The 19,880-nt window shown below is 32.6% G+C and overlaps 4 protein-coding genes across 10 annotated transcripts; 3 read left to right on the top strand and 1 right to left on the bottom strand.

Moving 5' to 3' along the window:
- Window positions 1-2,385: 2,385 nt before the first annotated feature.
- Window positions 2,386-5,021, top strand: LOC142518670 (uncharacterized). Of its 4 annotated transcripts, none has more exons than XM_075621466.1 (2): window positions 2,386-2,545; window positions 3,752-5,021. In XM_075621466.1, exon 2 carries the CDS (start codon window positions 3,769-3,771, stop codon window positions 4,792-4,794), a length of 1,026 nt encoding a protein of 341 aa, XP_075477581.1. In that variant the 5' UTR covers window positions 2,386-2,545; window positions 3,752-3,768; the 3' UTR covers window positions 4,795-5,021. The 4 variants fall into 4 exon arrangements, with proteins under 4 accessions (XP_075477581.1, XP_075477584.1, XP_075477582.1 ...); XM_075621469.1 differs by having other exon boundaries at window positions 2,478-2,545; window positions 3,762-5,021; XM_075621467.1 differs by lacking the exon at window positions 2,386-2,545 and adding an exon at window positions 2,552-2,978.
- A 906-nt stretch (window positions 5,022-5,927) lies between these two features.
- Window positions 5,928-9,813, top strand: LOC142517979 (cysteine synthase, chloroplastic/chromoplastic). Of its 2 annotated transcripts, none has more exons than XM_075620534.1 (10): window positions 5,928-6,240; window positions 6,514-6,623; window positions 6,772-6,829; window positions 7,046-7,309; window positions 7,462-7,599; window positions 7,689-7,740; window positions 7,853-7,902; window positions 8,275-8,334; window positions 9,066-9,146; window positions 9,461-9,813. In XM_075620534.1, exons 1-10 carry the CDS (start codon window positions 5,998-6,000, stop codon window positions 9,551-9,553), a joined length of 1,149 nt encoding a protein of 382 aa, XP_075476649.1. In that variant the 5' UTR covers window positions 5,928-5,997; the 3' UTR covers window positions 9,554-9,813. The 2 variants fall into 2 exon arrangements, with proteins under 2 accessions (XP_075476649.1, XP_075476648.1); XM_075620533.1 differs by having other exon boundaries at window positions 5,931-6,240; window positions 7,823-7,902.
- Window positions 9,814-10,544: 731 nt separating this feature from the next.
- Window positions 10,545-12,572, top strand: LOC142519268 (uncharacterized). 3 transcript variants are annotated; one of them, XM_075622233.1, is made up of 3 exons: window positions 10,558-10,707; window positions 11,903-11,986; window positions 12,198-12,572. In XM_075622233.1, the coding sequence occupies exon 3, from the start codon at window positions 12,243-12,245 to the stop codon at window positions 12,438-12,440; it is 198 nt and encodes a 65-aa protein (XP_075478348.1). In that variant the 5' UTR covers window positions 10,558-10,707; window positions 11,903-11,986; window positions 12,198-12,242; the 3' UTR covers window positions 12,441-12,572. The 3 variants fall into 3 exon arrangements, with proteins under 3 accessions (XP_075478347.1, XP_075478348.1, XP_075478349.1); XM_075622232.1 differs by lacking the exon at window positions 11,903-11,986 and having other exon boundaries at window positions 10,545-10,707; XM_075622234.1 differs by lacking the exon at window positions 11,903-11,986 and having other exon boundaries at window positions 10,559-10,753.
- Window positions 12,573-14,194: 1,622 nt separating this feature from the next.
- Window positions 14,195-17,034, bottom strand: LOC142518460 (stearoyl-[acyl-carrier-protein] 9-desaturase, chloroplastic). Its single transcript, XM_075621245.1, has 3 exons — window positions 16,827-17,034; window positions 15,104-15,605; window positions 14,195-14,949 (listed from the first exon to the last, which is right to left on the bottom strand). Exons 1-3 carry the CDS (start codon window positions 16,949-16,951, stop codon window positions 14,389-14,391), a joined length of 1,188 nt encoding a protein of 395 aa, XP_075477360.1. The 5' UTR covers window positions 16,952-17,034; the 3' UTR covers window positions 14,195-14,388.
- Window positions 17,035-19,880: the final 2,846 nt, after the last annotated feature.

A 19,880-nucleotide genomic window follows, 5' to 3' on the forward strand; every position in this document is an offset into this window, starting at 1 on the left:
TATGAAGTATATGTATTGTATTTCAATGGTTTTAACATGCTATTCCATTCCATTTGATTCATGTTATGTATTTATATACTTTGTTGTATATTAGAGGCATTTTTATGTCTCAATTATGTACAAGGGAATGCAAGAGAAAATAGTCTTCAAAGTGTTTTATTTAATGCCAAAGAGTTCAAATTGATTTATTGGATTGATAAAAGATAGTAAGAGATTGCATGCAATTAGTTGATCAACGACCATAGGCTTATATCCCAACAGAATAATCGATTTATATCGATGAGATATAGGTACAGAGACAGAGATACTATTTAAATGTCAATCCAACAGAGAAAAGAGAAATACCATCGTTATGTTCATGTTCTACTATATTATTCATGTGTTAAGAGTTGAATGATATTTAATGATTTCAAAGTCATGTTTTACAGAGTATGATATGTACAGATTGTTATGTAAGAGTTTCACTTGCTGAGTTTTATACTCATTTCAGTTATTTCATGTGATGCAGATAAGGGCGACGAGCCAGGACGTTGATTGGAGCCGGGGTCATATGCATACAAGAAATGGAAGGAAGAAGGCTATTTTGTTAGCCTTTTGGACATGATCAAAAATGATATTTTGTATTTTGATGCAACACTTGATTGATCATGTATATACTTTTGATTGTAAACGTTTTATGGCAAGAGAATTTTAAATCCTTCCTCCCTTCAAGTAAAATTTTTAATTTTTCGCTGTGTTATTTTATAAAATCAATCGAGGGCGTTACACAAACGTCGTTCGATCCAGCGGAAGAAAGCAAGAGCTATCTGTGAAAAAAAGTTATTGTGAGTAATTTTCGAAATTCTTATTCAAGTAATCTTTTAATTCTGAGTTTAACAGAAACCAAATTGAACAAGGTTGTCCCCTGTCGATTTCGAAGTTCTTCACCAGCGGTCAATGGCACGAGTCTTCTGAAGAAATTAGGACAATGACGTAAAGAAGACCCAGTTGCAATTTTGATATTTAAAATCAGGGGTATTTTGATGATTACTCTTTTTGGTGTTGTCAGATAGTTTTTACCCTTATTCGATGTCTGAATATCTTCTCCAACACAAACAGTAAAAGTTGTCAAAGAAATAGTCAATATCAAATTTAAAAATCAAAGCAAACAAAATATTAATAAATTATCCAACCTTAATACTACTTATCAAACTGGGCCTTGTTATATATTAAGCAAGATTAACTATTTCTGATACACAAAATTTGCGTTTTTTTACATTTTCTACTCAAAACATGTATCAAATTTATACTTATTCTGCGTCATAAATACCAATATACAATATAAATCACTGTTATAAAAACAATATTGTAAGGCTCCGTTTGGTACGTGTGATGAGATAAGTAAATGATTAGTAATTAGAGTGATTAAAAAATGAGATATATGGATTAATAGTATGATGAGATAAATAACATGGTGTTTGGTATAATTTTAAAATGATGGATTAATTTTGTAAATTTTATTGCACTGACCAAAATGCCCTAAGTGTTAATTAAATATATATTCTTAAGATAATTAAATATATATAATTATAATTTACATTTATTAAAATTAATTTAAATATATTTATTAGAAATAAATTTGTAAATATGTATTTACTTTAATAATTAAAATAACAATAATATTTTGAAGGTTAATGTTAAATAAAGTTTAGTAATAATTACAATATTATTGTTTTTTAAAATAATTATAAATATTTTTAAAATAATTTGATAGATAATTAAATATTTATAATTATAATTTATATTTATTAAAATTAATTTAAATATATTTATTAGAAATATATTTGAAAATATTACGGTAATCATTAAACAAAATAAATTAAAATTTAATAAATATTTATTTTCATAAAAGAATTAATTAACAAAGATTAAAAATTTATAAAAATTTAATTTAAAATAGATTTGCATTACAATTTATTTTCTTTAAAATGATTGAAAATAATAAAAATATATGAAATTAATTTATAATAAAAATTTAAATATTATATTAATTTATCATTATCACTATTCAAGAATTATACATTATCACACTTTTGAGTAGGGATATTTAATCACACAAATAACATAAATAGTGAGGGCTTTCAATCATAATCAAGGCCCTCCATACTAAATTAAAAATGAACCAAACATGAGATAAGTGATGATTATTTAATAATCATTCTATTATTATGGCTACCAAACATAGACTAAGTGTTATTATATAATGAATAATTAAATAATTAATAAGCTATTCCTTTATTGATAAGAGAGAACTTTTAAAAATATCATTTTCTAATTGAAATAAAAAAAATTAATAAATAAATAATAAAATAAAAAATCCTCTCAAATTTGAAATCTTATTGGAAAAATATGTCGACAATTAGACGAATACTTGGATTTCAGAACAAGCGGAGCCCAATTAGAGCCCATCGCAAATTTCGAAGCCCAACAAAGCCTTTGATCCATGGCTTGGTTTTAGTTCAGACGCACATACAGCTAAATCTTGGAAGTTCTTCGAAGAACCCAGGTAAGGGTTTTTCTTCGCGCTCTTCATACTAAATACGATTTCCATGATTGAGGAGCTTAATTGTGGCCGAATATCTAGTTTCTTTCATAAGCATGATAATGGAACCAGTCGTGATAATTTTGATGCTCGATATTCATATTTATGTTTGAAGATTGTTTCAGTTTGATTTGCTACATTTCTTAGGTTTTATTTATTATTTAATTTCCGTGGTTTGGGTCCTTAGCCGAGAAAATCTTAGTGCTTTTGTTTTTGGGCTGATTTTTAAGAAGTTGTGTTTTTGTTTGATTTGTTCTCTTCCGTGTACTTGATGCAATGCCCAAGCTTGAGTCATGGAGGATGAAATCGTTTCCCTGGAGTTCAGTTCATTGAAGTGCTGTGAGATTTGATTTTAACAAGAAGGTGGTGCATTGTGACGTTCCTAGGTGCTTTGCTGGTAAATAAATTTGACTAGGAGAAAACAAATTAACTTAGAAATTTTTATGTGCAAAGCCTATCAAAAAAGGAAGATAGTAGATTATTGAAACCAAATCTTCACGACCAACTCTCCTACCATTTCAGTGGTAGTATATGCTGTTCACTGCGTTACAGACCAAGAATGGTGGGACTTATACTCTACATTTCCCTCTCCTACGGATTAGGATAATAAATCTTTTGCCTCTAGCATTTTGGGTGAGTTTACTTCCTAGGCCAACCCCTTAAAGAAAATCATTGGAGCACCTTTCTGCTTCCAAGTAGGAAGTGAATTGAAAAATATTATTTACATTTTGTTTTATTTATGGAAAGGACATTTTCTGTTGTAGATGTCATGTCATATAGAAATATTTTGCATCTATTGATTCTATTCGGATATTAATATAATAATCATAACTATTTTTTTGTAGTGATGAAAGTCAATTTAAAGTAATATTCATATGTAAAGGATAGTTTGAAAATGGGGTGTAAACTGTCTTTGAAAGAAAGATGTTGAAAATAATTAAAGTTGCTTGTATCGTTTCCAGAAAATATTTTCCTTTCTGAAGATGTGAAATGCATTGCCTTGTGCACTTACTGGTCAGATCTTTAGATTTTGATTGTACTTGAATTGGTTTTGTATTTTATCTTAATAAAAATGGTTCAATATTATTTTATTTCTTGAAAGTTATCATTATGTATATTCATGCGGATCTAAAGCTGCTAGCAAAATTATAATCCATTTATTGTATTAAGAATAAAGCAGAAGCAATATGCAAGTGGAGACTGCACTTTCTGTGATCGGTCCAAAGCCAACAGAGTTATCGAATGTGACTCGGAACTTTGGGACATCAGTGCCTGGATCAAATGGCAAACAACGTACATCAAGCTTGGAGGCACCTATCATGTTACTGTCAGGCCATCAAAGTGCAATTTACTCAATGAAATTTAATCCTGCGGGGACTATCATTGCATCTGGTTCTCATGACAGGGATATTTTTCTGTGGAATGTGCAGGGTGATTGCAAGAATTTCATGGTCTTGAGAGGTCACAAAAATGCCGTGTTGGATGTTCAGTGGACCACTGATGGTTCACAGATAATATCTGCTAGTCCAGATAAATGTCTAAGAGCATGGGATGTTGAAACAGGAAAGCAGATCAAAAAAATGATTGGGCACTTGTCTGTTGTGAATTCTTGTTGTCCTGCTCGAAGAGGCCCACCTCTAATTGTCAGCGGATCCGATGATGGGACTGCAAAACTTTGGGATATGCGACAAAGGGGTTCTATACAGAGTTTCCCAGATAAATACCAGATTACAGCAGTCAGTTTCTCTGATGCTTCAGATAAGATTTATACCGGTGGAATCGACAATGATGTGAAGGTATGGGATTTGCGGAGAACTGATCCTGTTCTGAAGCTTCAAGGTCATCAGGATATGATTACTGGTATGCAGTTGAGTCCGGATGGATCCTACCTTCTGACCAATAGCATGGATTGCAGTCTTCGAATATGGGATATGCGTCCCTATGCCCCACAAAATCGCTGTGTGAAAATATTGGAAGGGCATCAACACAATTTCGAGAAGAATTTGTTGCGATGTAGTTGGTCACCAGATGGCAGTAAAGTCACCGCTGGTAGTAGTGACTGCATGGTGCACATCTGGGATACTACTTCACGGCGCATATTATATAAACTTCCAGGTCATACAGGATCAGTTAACGAGTGCGTTTTCCACCCCAGTGAGCCTATTATTGGGTCTTGCAGCAGTGATAAGCAGATATATCTTGGTGAAATTTAAGTGAGTTGGTTGTTTCTGTTGATTTTGTTTGTGAAGTGGCGATGATATGTAGCTTTTAATTATGAAACCCGAGGACTCATGTTGACATAGTAAAGAGATTTCAGGGATCGCTGTGATTTACCGGATCTTTTGTGTTTGCACATCTACATTCGACGACATTGTCATAAACTGTTGTAACGTCGAGTATTATCAGCAGAATTCAAATTAAATGTAGTTTCTCATCGTGAGCCCAATAATGTATGCCAGCATCCACCAACATAATTTTGATACGTTTTTCAAAAAATTATTAATCTTTTAATTATAATTTGATATTTTTGTTATTAATATCTTTTTGGGGTTGATGAGATATTTGTTTCATGTGAACCTCTTATCTATCTTGTCTCAAATATGAGATTTTCACACAAGATAAGCTATTTATCTTCTAGTAATAGTATCCTTTCTATTTAATAATACATGAATACCTTAGAAAAACTAGTTTGATTATTGGCAAAAACATGTGTGAGGCGATCTCAGTATTTTGTGAGACAGATATTTTATTTGTGTCATCCATGAAAAAGTATTACCTATTATGTTAAGAGTATTATTCTTTATTGTGAATATCGGTAAAGTTGATCCGTTTCACAGATAAAGATTCGTGAGACCGTCTCACAAGAGACTTATTCTTGATTATTTTAATGCATGAAATTAAATACTTTTCATATTTTATTTCAAGATAAAACCTACAAAATGACATTACTATAATATTAGTAACGCATTTTAAACGTTAACTCACTCCAACAATGCCCATGTTCTCCTATTATCCTCCCATCTTCTATGTAGTTTTTCAAATTTTTTTTTAATGATATAAATAAAATATGAACTTAAACATTAATTCGTCCGCATGAATATTTCATAAGTTTTGTCACTATATTTATATTATAAGAGTAAGTAAATTTTTTGTGAGACGATTTTATATATATTTTATTGTAAGAAGGTTTATTTTTACAATAAAAAATAATATTTTTAATGTAAAAAAATATTATTATTTTTTAAATTGGGTTGGAATGAATATTGATGTTAAAATTATCACGACATTCATAAAGAGGTGAGTTCAGCGGGGGTCAGGTAACACGACTTTAAAATATCTTTTCGTTTTGTCAAAGGACAAATATAGATATCCACTCCATTTCTGTATCTTGTTCAAGCTTCGGAGAAGGGAAATCCATGGCGTCTCTGTTGAACCAGCCGTTGACTTCTCTCTCCGCGGTCAACAAGTCGGGACGCTGTTATCCTAAGTTAGTCGTCTCCGAGCAGAGCCGTTCGGCTGTCACAGGATTATCTGGTTGCAACAGTATTAGTGTAAGCAATACAAGTAAATTCGGTAAAGGAAAAATTGTGTGTAAAGCGGTGTCCGTGGAGCCTAAGAGCGAAATTGAAGGCCTCAATATCGCCGAAGATGTAACCCAGGTGAGCCTTTTGTTATATATTGCAGCGTTATTGTTGTTATTTGTTATTATTATGATCATAATTTGGTGTTTTGGGGTGATTTTACTGATGGGTAGTGGAGCATTCTTGCTGTGGATTTGACATTGTGTTTTTTTATAGTCAATTTTTTTATATATATAGATGTATACAAAAATCGTGTAGTTTATTAGCAAAAATGAAGATGGCTAGCTTTAGTTCCTATATTTTTTTGGTGTTACTCTATTTCACTCTTATTCAATTGATGCTTCATAACAGCTTATTGGGAAGACACCGATGGTGTACTTGAATAATGTTGTTAAAGGTTGTGTTGCGAATATAGCTGCGAAGCTTGAGATAATGGAACCATGCTGCAGTGTCAAGGATAGGTTGGTGTACTCTGGTTTTCGTTTGCGAAATTGGTGTTTGCGTTTTGTCTGAAATTTTCTACGTTTATCAGAATAAGAAACTTTTTGAGTTCTACTCTCTCAAGTTTTTGGTATGTTCAGTTTATTTATATTTGAATATTGCTTTCAGGATAGGATATAGTATGATAACTGACGCCGAGGAAAAGGGCCTTATAACCCCAGGGAAGGTAAGATAATTGGTCACAATTTCTGTTTCTGGTCAAATATTTTCACAGAATTGTGTTCACGAGTCTTCGTCTTTACTTTAATTTATGAGATTTGAGCCCATGGACTGTGCTAGTATTATGTCCATCCCGATGTTTGTGAGATTGTGTTTAGTTGTCTTCTTTGCATAGCATTTATGATACTGACAGATACATTGTGAAATTCCGGATTTATGCTAGAGTATTTTGGTTGAACCTACTAGTGGGAACACCGGAATCGGCCTTGCATTTATAGCTGCCTCAAGAGGATACAAGCTCATATTGACGATGCCTGCGTCCATGAGTCTTGAGAGAAGAGTCCTTTTGAAAGCATTCGGAGCTGAACTTGTTCTAACCGATGCAGCCAAAGGCATGAAGGGTTCTGTTCAGAAAGCTGAAGAAATATTGAAAAGTACCCCAAATTCCTATATGCTTCAACAATTTGACAACCCTGCTAATCCAAAGGTTTTTTCCTTGTGTATCTTGATGCACTATTATTTTAAATCTGGGTTTAGAAACGGGTTTTTGTCTGCTGCACAATTGCATGTTTTTATGAGTTGAGGTGAAATTGAAGTCATTGTTGAAATCATGTCTCTCTTCCTTTCATTTAATATTAGATACACTATGAAACAACTGGCCCAGAGATCTGGGAAGATACAAAAGGCAAGGTGGACATATTTGTTGCGGGGATTGGCACTGGTGGGACAATTTCGGGGGTTGGTCGATATCTTAAAAAAAAAAATCTTAATATCAAGGTATTATGTGGTTTTTTAGATGAATTGTATATAAATAATTTCTTTTGTCTCTCTTGTTTATTATAACAATAATTGCTCCTGTCCATTAGGTTATTGGTGTGGAGCCCACGGAAAGCAATATATTATCTGGTGGTAAACCTGGTAAGCGGACAATCAGCATTTCAATGTTGATAGCTAAGTGTAAATTTTGTATATTTCTAGTAGCTGCAATTTGCAACTGCAGGCCCTCACAAAATTCAAGGAATTGGAGCAGGTTTTATTCCGAAGAATTTAGATCAAGATGTGATGGATGAAGTTATTGAGGTCTGTTTCTTACCTCCTTAGCATTCTTTAATGCTTTTTTATAAAACTATCCCCAATTCTGATTATCCTTTGTGAAATTGTTACTGGTTTGAATACCAAGATGTGTATGTAGTAGAATATCAACCCATGATTAAAACTTAAGCTGGCACTTGAAAATTAGAATGCCTTCTTATTTAAACTTCACAATCCTAACATATCAATTGAAGGGAACTAGTTTAATTCACCTCTTTACAAGGACATCACTTTTGTCCAGTGTTACGCCTGCATTATTTGGTTGTCCAACATGTTTTTGTACGTCTCCTTTTTCATGAACATTTTGACTTTGACTTTAGCCATTTTGTTCTGACTGGCTTTTTCTTGTTCCATCGCCAGATATCAAGTGATGAAGCAGTTGAAACTGCGAAGCAATTAGCTCTTCAAGAGGGGTTACTGGTAAGTGCTTCATGTTATCTGGCAAGGTAGTATTGTTAGATAATAATTATCACAGGAGTAGAGATAATTTTTCAAGCATTAATTTGTATTTTCACGTGTCAGGCATGGGCCTTATCTAACACTGATATATTTAAGATATAGGTGCTGCAGAATGAGGGCCTGCTATATCATTTTGGTAGCGGTGTCTGGAAATAATATAACTTGATATCTTTCTGTAGCATGCTTAGTGTCAAATTAGGACAGAGTATGGGTAAATAGTTATTTTAACCTATGACAGTTATGATGAGATGATATGCCGTTCGTATTTGTATAAGTTTGCGCATGGTTGCTCCAAAGATGTTCTGACATAAATATGAGATCGGAAAATATTGATTTAATGAATTCAAGGCAGGGGTTATGTGTTATCCACGACATGGTGATAATATATGCATTTTTTTATGCTTTAAAAGAACCACCAAGTGCACAGTTTTTCGAGTTTGGAATGATTTAGTTGCTTTTATTTTGACAAAACTTGAAGTTAGAGTGCTGATTAGATCATGTGATTATGTGCTTGGGTTGTAAATACATCTGCGAAGTTAATCAATCAAATCATTCACAGTGGGATACAAGATACTAAACATGATTATGATGTATGTGGAATTTGCTGAAGGGCGTTATTTTTCAAGTTTTTTATTATGTCAGCAGGAATGCTATGGATTATGGATCTCAAATTAATTATTAATTTTTACCAGGTGGGAATATCTTCTGGAGCGGCAGCTGCTGCTGCTATCAAGGTTGGAAAGAGGCCTGAAAATGCTGGCAAGCTTATAGCGGTATGTTGATTTTGGCAAGCTTGCTCTTCTGCTGTTGCTATCTATTTGATTCGAAATTGGTGTATAAAAATTTCACATCGCTCATTTGGCCTGCAGTAATAAGTTTAATAGCTGAAGGTAAAAGGTCAAGTATAACATTCAATTTGTATGTTGAGTTCTAATTGTTTATGGTGTACTTGTTTTCCTTGCACGGTAGAGGGAAGATATTTCAGCACCTTCTATATTTTAAAAAATTCCGATGACAAACAATTCGCTTTGTTCTATACGCCAACTCTTGTTCGATTAAAAGGTAACGAACGACTATGATTTTGCAGGTTGTGTTCCCTAGCTTTGGGGAAAGATATTTGTCGACGGTTCTGTTCCAGTCCATACGAGAAGAGTGTGAGAAGATGCAACCTGAAGCTTGAACATAATCATTCTGCAGATCATGAATTAACCTCGGATTCGCACCGTTGGTATCGCACTGATTTGCTGTGGGATTCCACACATCATGTATGAGGAGAGCCAGTTTTTGTCACCACAATCTTTGAGTTCTCCGTTTGCTTCTTTTTCTGATGTATGGTTTTTCAATTGTCATGGGGTCGTTTTATCATAATGGAGGTGTTTTTATTAGTTCGTCGAGTTGTGAAAATTACACGTTGGATTATACATCATTTCATTAGCCTTACATCATGTTATCAGTTGTATTTATCCCAATACTATAACGAGAAATGCAATTCACATAACAAGACTGTAAATAAATTCTAACTTTTTTAAAATTATTATTGATACACAAAAACTCGTACGAGATCGTTTCATATATCAAATTTGTGATTTTTATCTTTAAATCAATTTTGTTAGTTTTTTATGTCAAAAATAAAATGTTATTTTTAACTATATGTATAGACCGTGTTGATTTATTTCGTGCATATAATGATTTATTTCGTGCATATAAATATGTAAAATCGTCTAAAACAAAACCTTAATGATATTACTTTTAAAAGGTTCTCCAACTTCTAAACAAATTTCACATATTTATAATTAAAAAAAATGAGCGTTTTCACGAATTTTTACATGTGAGACGAGTCAATCCTACAAATATTCACAATAAAAAATAATACTCTTAGCATAAGAAATAATATATTTTCATAGATGACTCAAATAAGAGATTCTCACAAAATACGACCCGTGAGACCGTCTCACATAATTTTTGCCAAAAAAATTAATTATTTTGTCACAAGACTAATATCAAGCACGTTTAAAACTCAACATAAGTTTGAAACAAATAAATTTACAATTAAAATATTATTATTAAATTTGTTCGAATATTGCTTAAGTATTATCATTAGATAAAAATGAGGTTGGGAATGCTAATTCCATTTTGTAATTGAAGTTCACGACGTTCTCAATTGTTTATTTATTTTTTAATTTCTTTAAACTCAGAATTTGATTACCCATCCCCGGGAATTATCGCCCGGAAAACTGTTTAGACGCGACCCAAACCCGATATCCATTAGCGGCTTACGAATCAGGTGGTGGTGGTGAATCATAGGAGAAAGCCGAAGCTAGGGTTTCACATCAGGTTCGTTCTCCAATCTCTCTAATCTCTAGTCGACCGGAATTTAAAGGTATTATTTTACATGGTTCTTTGTTTGGTTAATGACTGGAATAAAATTTCTTGCTGAGAAATGAATTGGAGAGAATTTTGGTTGCTATTTGCTTGTCAAAAGAATAAATTTTGTTTCTTTGGATTTGTTCGGGCGGACTGAGGTAGGAGTATTTTAAATCTTATGTGTTGTTTTTTGAGTAGATTTATGTATAAAACTGGCTAGTTTTAAACATGATCCTCGGTTTTCTTTTCTTTTTTAATGGAAGCATGTAATATAGAAGAAGAAGAAGAAGAAAAGAGAGGGCAAAGGATAGATAGCCTGGAGACTACAGAAAAGTGACTCATAATCTTGTGATGAGCCCAAATCACACACGGATTTATTGTCCCATGGTTGTAGAGTCTACTGTAATATCTAAATCTTTAGAAAATTTTATCGAAGGGAGTTAGTTACATTAAGAGTTAATACAATAAAATCTGAATGTTAAGAAGAAAATTTGACAAGATATCATACTGATGGTGTATAGAAAGAGGGTGAAACTAATGTTTACTAGCAAGCGAATAATAACCATTGTCTTGCCTATCATCTTGGATATACTGCCCTTGTAGTTCAGACGTGTTTACTTGGTGGGGATTATTGAGCCTTGAAAGCATGCATACCATGGCTAGTGCTTCATGCTTGTATAGTGCACTTCATAACCTTGCTTGGCTATAACTCACGTCTATCTCAATGGCTTGGTCTTGCTTTCATTTGATCCTAGTTTTAATAAATATGATTTAGGGGGATATGCGGCTAAAAAGACAAGCAGTGATTAGGGCAAGATTATGTCATAGATAGGCCACAAAACTTGTGGCAGTTGAAAGGCATAAGGGGGATGTATAGTGTGTTTTCCTTGCGTAATGGAGGCGAGTGATGTGAGTTAAAGCAGACTCAGGAGTAGCTCCATCTCAAGAATAGAAAATTAATTTTTTTTGAACAATTCAATTTCCCCCTTTTCAAATATATGAAATCGCCCCCGTCTTAAATGATATGACCATTTAGGCTCTATTTATTTAAGATACAACATTTTTGTCCAAAGATAAATATTTGTTTTATGGCAAATTAACTCTTTCCTTGACCCATTCTCTTACCTTTTATAATATTATTTTATGCAAATGGAGATAATTGCAGATGATTCATGTTTGTTCTCTTGGGTTCTTACCTTTAATCCTTCCACATCCAGTGTGCTGAGAAAGATATCTGAAATACTGTGAGGTAATTAAGAAGCATCCCAAAATATAAATAGTTGACGCAAGGCTACACCAATTATTCTTACGACATGCCACCATAAGTTGGTCATAGTTCATCTCTTAACCTCATTTTTAACTAGTTTTACTGATTTTAAATTTGGTTTTTGAATTCATGCTAACGTTTCCATTTTTTTAATTTAGTAGTTTACTAACAGACTCGTTTCTTAAACTTGCAGGCTCAGGGGTATGCGTTTATAGGATTCTGGCTGTTTATTAAAAAGATGACTGGACTTTCTGGATTCCATGCCCTTGCACCGAAGACAAAGAATCTGCTTGTTGCTGGTGGCCTATCAGCTTTTGTCTTTGGGGTGTACTTCTATACTATGCGGGCTGTTGGTGGTACTGATGAACTTCAGCTAGCGATCGACAAGTTTGAAGAGCAGAAACATAAAAATGACGGAAGCAACCTTAATACCTAAGGCCTGAGTGTTTTATTATTTGTAAATGGAATGTTTGTGTGAGTCGTGAGTTGAGTGTCTTCATGTTTAAATAAAAGTACTGTATGATGAATATTTTGCAAGACTTCAATTTTAGACCGGTCATTTTACTAACAGATTGAACTTTGGAGCATGTAGAACAACATGAGAAGCGCAACTGATTTTGGGGTCTGCTAGTCTTTTGAAATGAATAGAATATTTTGGGAAGAAAGAATGTATAAATTGTGTTTAGCCTTTAGATGGTCTGCATAAATGTGGATCATGATAATATCTTCTTCCTAAAGATTTTATGCTTTTCATTGTTTAAATTCTCAAATAGAACATCAACGTTAAGTTAATGGTGTAAAAAGATGCTACGCACCCCAAAAACTAACTGTTCAACTGGGAAATTTTGCCAAATTCATTAGTCGTTACATAATTTTTGACTTTGATTAAAAGTACACGTGAACCATGTTCTTCCTCTATAACTCAAATAAAATAAATAACATCACTACCCTTGGAGCAATAGTCAGGGTCTTGAAGCAAGGGTAGGATCGAGCCGAGCTGCTAACAAATTAAAGTCGAGTAACTCGTGAGCGGCTCAGTCCAAGCCAGGTTCATGAGCTGAAAGAAACTTGAAAATTACTCGAGTGAAGCTTGAACTGGAGATATACTACTCGATCGAGTTCGAGTACCCACTTTTTTCAAATGCTCAACTACATCTTTAATCTCGAGACATACATACAGGGAAAGAAGGAACTAAATACTTTCTTCTTCTTTTTGTTTTTTACATAAAAGATTCTCAAATCAGATGACGTTAACCAAAACCCCATGATTTTACCACGTACAATGTCGAAGAAGAAGAAAATTTTGGCAAACGGTTCAGGTACAGTTACGGCCCCAGGATAAAAACAAGCCCATGAGCTATAAAGCCGCAGAAGAGTCCAGAAAGAGACCACTACTTAAATATGTGAGGAAGGAATCATTAGGTTAAGTCAAACAAGATAATCGTCTATATTAACTTGTGATCATAAGATTTTTTTGTTTCCTGATTTTGAGCAACTCCAACGTATGGTCTCTTACGAATGAAAACATGTACCAAATAAATTATTAATTTTTTTATGAAATGTGAAATATAAATGATGTGTTTCGCTCTATAAAAAAAAATAAGAACAACCCAAAATTCTAAAAGTTGGCTGATGATAAACCTTGAATTTTTTTTATATAAACATTAATAATAAATATCAACACCTATGCAACATTTGTTTGAGTATATACAAAACTCTTATGACATCTCGTTAGTCAATTTTTCGCGAGACTTACCTTTAGTCCTATTTAATCCATAAAAAATATTTTTTTTTATGTAAATGAATATAAAATCATCATTTATATTTTAGTTATCTTTAGTGATTTTTTTTTAACGAAGATGAAACCATAGATGCTATTTTTTACTAGAAAATAAGTACTTTCTCCTAGTATAATATAGTCCTTTTCGTAGTTACTAAAACATGGAATTGGTTAAAATCAATGCACTAAATGATCGAATATATTGTCAAATATTACCCAACTTGAACCATAATATTCTAAAAAAATTTGTAAAAGAAAGTGAAAGTTAGGAGCTACATTTATGGATAATTTTATACTCATTTGTTACTGATCCGAAAACAATAGATGCAGATCCTGCTTATGATGCAAAAGACGGAAAGGTTCCAGTTTGGTTTGTTTTATGGTCACAAAAGCTATATGGGGAAACAAGATACGAACCAAACCATTACTTCACCACAAATGCTCCTATGGAGACAATAGAATTAAACAAACTGGTATCTACAATCACTCCCAAAACATGACCCTTCACACAAAGGAACACCACATCGGAACTCGAAACAGAACAAAACCGAAAATTCGTTACGAATTTCCTAATACTTGTTAGGATCCATATGTGAAGTAGAGCTCAGAGCAGTACCTCTCGATCATATATCCAGCTAAATGGGATTTTCGATGCTTGCTTCGCCCTTCCTTGAGCTCGTTCCTCTAGCCTTCGGATTCTTGGAGGCAACCCACAGACATAATCCTGTGCTTTCTGCCCTTCTGATGAAAGTCCGGTTATACTCGCCACTTTCCATCTGTTCACCAAGTGTTCTAGGATGTCTGCATAGTCTTTAGCTGTGTAGACACCGAGTCTCTGAGCAACAGCAGAAAAGTGTTCGAAAAGGTTATCATCACGACCATCATACATCAAGTGGGCTGGCATAGATATCTTCTTCCTCATCATGTCGGCAAAGGCCAGAACTGTTCCATCTGGGTCGATCTCAAATAGCTTTTCAGTTATCTTGGTGTATGCAGTCTCATGGCGCTTCTCATCTGCAGCAATTGTACCGCATATTTGAGCCAGTTTCAAGTCCCCATGCTCCCTCGCAAGCCGGGCAGTGTTTCCATGGGAGATAAAAGTAGCCCTTTCTTGAAAGGATGTATAGATAAATCCAAGGTATGGATTGTTCTCTGTCCTTGGGTCCTGAGAAAGTTGGGAACCACATTAAAGCAGGCACTATGTTAATAGCTATAAGAAAAGCACGGTAAAAAGATAAACTACGCGGTTTAAAAAATAACTACAGTACCCATGGTCAGTATGAATACAAACAGTTGGGGGACTATTGGCGAAGACTCACCATTCCTGATCCGATCAGATACTGTATAGTCTTCTCAATCTGTCTCATGTCTACACGTCCACATAGATAAAGATATTTATTTAGAAGGTCTCCATGCCTATTTTCCTCGGCAGTCCACGCCCTGGTCCAAATTGCCCATGGAGTTGGGCTCGCACCTGTTTCATCCCGTACACCGTCCAAGGTATTAAGCATTGTTTGGTACGTTGGAAGCGCTTCTTCTGTGATCATATCTCCAATCAGAACAACAAAATAATCATCTGGAAGTTCCTTTGCTCTTTCCCTTAATTCCTTGACCTGATCATCAAATCCATCAGATGCAGGATCGGGCAAGAAATCCTGAGGTTGCCAACACTTCTCCACAGGCTTAAGGTGGACCAGTATATTATTCTCAGCCCAATCTTCCATGGATTTGAAAATCTCAATCTTTTGAGGTGGCATTGAGTGTGTAACTTGAACATGAACCTCATGTGGAGGACCGAAAGGCTTTTTGACAGTAATCTCCCTGCGAAAAAATCAAACACGCATAAAGGAACACCATAGATATTAAAGATAGAAAGGACACTGACGCTAAAATAGAGCTGTTGATAAACTGTCCAAGCCATAGTTATTAAAGAAAGAAAGGGCACCGAGGCTCCAGGCACACGCTTACATTGCATTTCGCTTAAAATATACAGTCCTTTTACTCGATGAGCATTTAAAATGCACCTTGAGCCTTTAAAGTTCACCAAAAAGCCTACTTTATGCAAAATGTGCGCACATTGACATATGTCTAGGAAGAGAATATGCCTCAACGCGCTTTGTGCCTTAACACAATTCGTATGCGCTTGTAACAACTATGTTCCGCATCAAACATATAATCAAATTTTGAGTATCAAACTGCTTAAAATGTTCTGAGAAACAAAACCTACAGGAGCACAACTCTCACGTAGGCCAAACACAACAAATAATTTAAAGCACTTCTAGGTTGTGTTGGATTAAAGAATTCATATTTGAGCAACATATCTATAATATATATTTTTCTGAGAAACATATTTACAATTTTAAATTCAAATTATTCCAATTTTGGTGGATTTTCAAACTCTTCCATAGTCATTGACATGAAAGGTTAAGATTCTAACAGAAGGATTGGAAATATATACAACTCTACACCATCCAGAAAAGTAGCCCTGTTTATGTTTTATTTTTTGGCCAAATTTCTTGACTCTGCTATCGCTGGCCTGCTATTCAGATCATGTTCGAATCCAATTGACTAGTAGGGAAGTTGGAATACTAGAGGAAATTTCTCAAGTGCATATTTAATTCACATCTTTTGCAGGGGAAAACAAAAGGACGAAAGGTTTGGAGAAAGTTTATCACGTTCTGGCAATGCATGCACAAACTGTTAAATATTTATGAGCCATTAATGCTCGTTATACAGCAGCAACAAGAATCATAAGCGCTTTTACAGAGAATTCAAGAATGACCCACCTGAGCAACACGATATTGATTCAATCACATGCATTTTTCATCAAAACATTACTATAAGAAATTGTAAAATCAGACAATAAATCCAAACCCAAAAATACCCAGATCAAAAAAAAAAAACCATCTAATTTCAGCTAAAAATCCAATCTTTACTGTAAAAAGAAACCCAAAAATAATGTGTCATGATTAAAAAGCATTCATAAAAACAAAAGAAGAAACACCAAAGAAACCGTCGAAAGAAAAGGGATAAGCTCAATACTTCGAACCAGAGCTAAGAGTGGAAGCCATGCAAAACTTGGGAGATCTGAAGCTGGCAATCGAAGGAAGCGCAGAATAACGGTAGTTTTCGGGGTGGCACTTGACGGCATTCAGCTTCAAAGCCATTTTCGAGGATTTTTTGGGTAGCTTTATTTTTCCTCCACAGAAAGTAAGAATCGGAAAATGCGAGACAGACAGAGAGAGACATACGGTGATGCCTTTAAGCAATATATTCCGGAAATCTCACGTGATCTTCGAACGTGACAAAATCCAACGTAACTAATTTTATGACATTTTTACCCTCTCGAGACTATTATTTTAGAATTTTTTTCCCCTAATAAATTAGTATATAAATTATTAAAAATAACTTAATTGATATATCTAACTAAAAATAAATTTTACATTTAATATAATTTTTTAAAGTCAAATTGTTATTTTTAAAATCAATTAGGTACACAATTTTATTCTCAAAGTTATGTTATTAATTAATTTTAAAAAAATTATATTTATTTTAACATTAAATTATGATAAATAATTCCTAAAACAAGTTATCTAATATTTTAATAACTCAAAATATTATAGTTAAAACTGGCCTCCCCTCAATTTCCACCAAACTAAATTTAGGGTGGATTTGGGCCGGCACACAGCTTGCCCTACTTTAATTTTTTATATAAAAAAATTAATAATAAAAAATAAAATGGCAAATTTTTGAACAATTTCTTTCACCTAACTTTCACTTAATCATATACTCCTTGATCCAAATTTTCATTTTTTTGTTCCCAAATCTTAAATCCCATTTTTTCTCTCAATCAATTTATCTTTTTTCTTTTTTTCATATCTTTGAAATCTTGTGGATGAATCATTTTGATTCAAAAATGTTAAAGTGATATTTTTCATTATAGATTTTTACTTTATGAACTTTTGTGATATCGTCGCACGTTTCATTTTTGTGACACAGATTTTTGAATCGATCTAACTTATAAAAATTATAATTTTTATGCTAAAAATATTATTTGTCGTGATAATTATGGATCAGATCAACTCACCTCATGGATAAATTCATGAACATCGTCTTTGAAAAAACTTGCTTTTTATGATTAGTTTCTTGGTCTCCCTTTGTCTTTTACTTTCTTTGATCAATCAACATCAAGAACAAAAACAAAATCTTATATTTTTTAAAAAAAACTTTACTCTTCGACTTTTCCAATGAGTTCCTTTCGGTTCCATTGTTCAAATCTAGCACAAGTATTTTACATGGTAGTATATTCTTTAAAATTAACTATTATATTTTTTAAAAAAAAATAGGGTTGGTGGGGAAAACGAAGATGGAAACCGAATGGGTATACTTCGAATGGAGTCTCAGTTATAATTTTGTAAATGTATATATTTATTTAGGATAGATTTCCTTGTGATATAGTCTTGTGAATTTTGTCTGATGTGTCATTTAGGGGGGTGTATTGGTTATAGACTTTTAGTGATTTTTATGGAGTTTAAAAGTCTAGAGTTATTCAAACTAGACTTTTATATACTCCATAAAAGTTTAGTGGTATTCAATGTAAACTTTTGTAGAATTTTAATAAGTCATGTGGTATTCAAACTTGACTTTTAAAAACTCTACAAAAGTCTATAGGTATTCAAAATGTCAATAGACTTTTAATGACTCTATGAAATTCTATTAAGTACAAGAATTATAGCCTAAGGTACAACAATAAAATGTCAACAAAAGTTTTTGATTCAACCTAAAGATTTGGATGTACATTTAATTGAGAAATCTCCCAAATTCAATACAAACTTTCATTCTTTTCTTATCTATTTATTTTTTCTTTTATTTGTACTTTTTAAAAACATAATTAAAATATAATTTTTTATTAATTATTATATAGCATTTTATTTTTAATTATTTTTTTTAATTTTAGTTAATCTATATATTAAATTATTGTATAAGCAAATTCATATCGATACTATACCAAAATTTTCGGTATACCGAACCAAAAAAACCTTACATTTTAAAAAAAATTATAATTTATTGTTTTAAAATATTATATATTTTAAAATTTTTGTATATTTTCCGGTATTTCGGTATATACCAAAATTTTCAAATTGGATATCGTTATCGTACTGAAAAATTCGGTATTGTTACCGTACCGTATCGAAATCTTCGGTATACTTAAAATTCGGTAAATTCAATATTTTTTTGTTATGGTAATCTCGGTATACCGAAAGTTCGGTATTTTTTCCCACCCCTAACAGGGCTTGTATTGACATGTGTTATATTACACAATTTTCTATAAAAGAAGTGTCAATTTGATGAATTTCAAATTGAACTAGATAATGAAGCTCAATTGACTTCATCAGCACAAGTTTATGAAGGTGACGACTTTGATCAGTTATTTAATACTCAAAAACAACAACGAGCAAATGCTAATGCATAGAGGGATATCATAGCCAATGGAATGTAGAACGATGTTGATCAAATTGTCAGTAATGATTAGATTCTTTTTATAAAAGACTACTCATTATTTTGAGTGTTCTTTTAATAAAATTTTATTATAAACTTATAAAAATATTATTCATTAATATGTTAAATTGACATAAAGAATTGAAATTTTGATTTCAATAAATTGGATAGTTCATTTGTCGTTTTTCACAAATTAAATTGATTTAACTTTTAAGTAAGTAAAATTCATTTACATTCATGAATAAAAAAAATAATTTAAAATTGAAGAGGTTATCTATGTCCAATAATTATTTTTAAAAAATTAATAAAAAATAAATCACAATTATAAACTACAAAATTCACATAATTCTATGAAAAAATCTACAAAAATCTACAAAAATCTTGAAAAAAAGTCTATAGGAGTCTATGAAATTTGTTTTACAATTCTATGAGATTTCATAAAAATCAATAAAAATCTATCAACTCCACAAAAGTCAATCATTTAAAAAAGTTATTTAAAATCTTTGAAAGTATAGAATGAATACATCCCCCCTTATACTCATGTTTACAATAAAAAGAAATATTTTTGACATGAATAATAATTTTTTTATAAATGAC

This window comes from Primulina tabacum, chromosome 11 (genome assembly GCF_025594145.1).
Source record: "Primulina tabacum isolate GXHZ01 chromosome 11, ASM2559414v2, whole genome shotgun sequence".
NCBI lineage: Eukaryota > Viridiplantae > Streptophyta > Magnoliopsida > Lamiales > Gesneriaceae > Primulina > Primulina tabacum.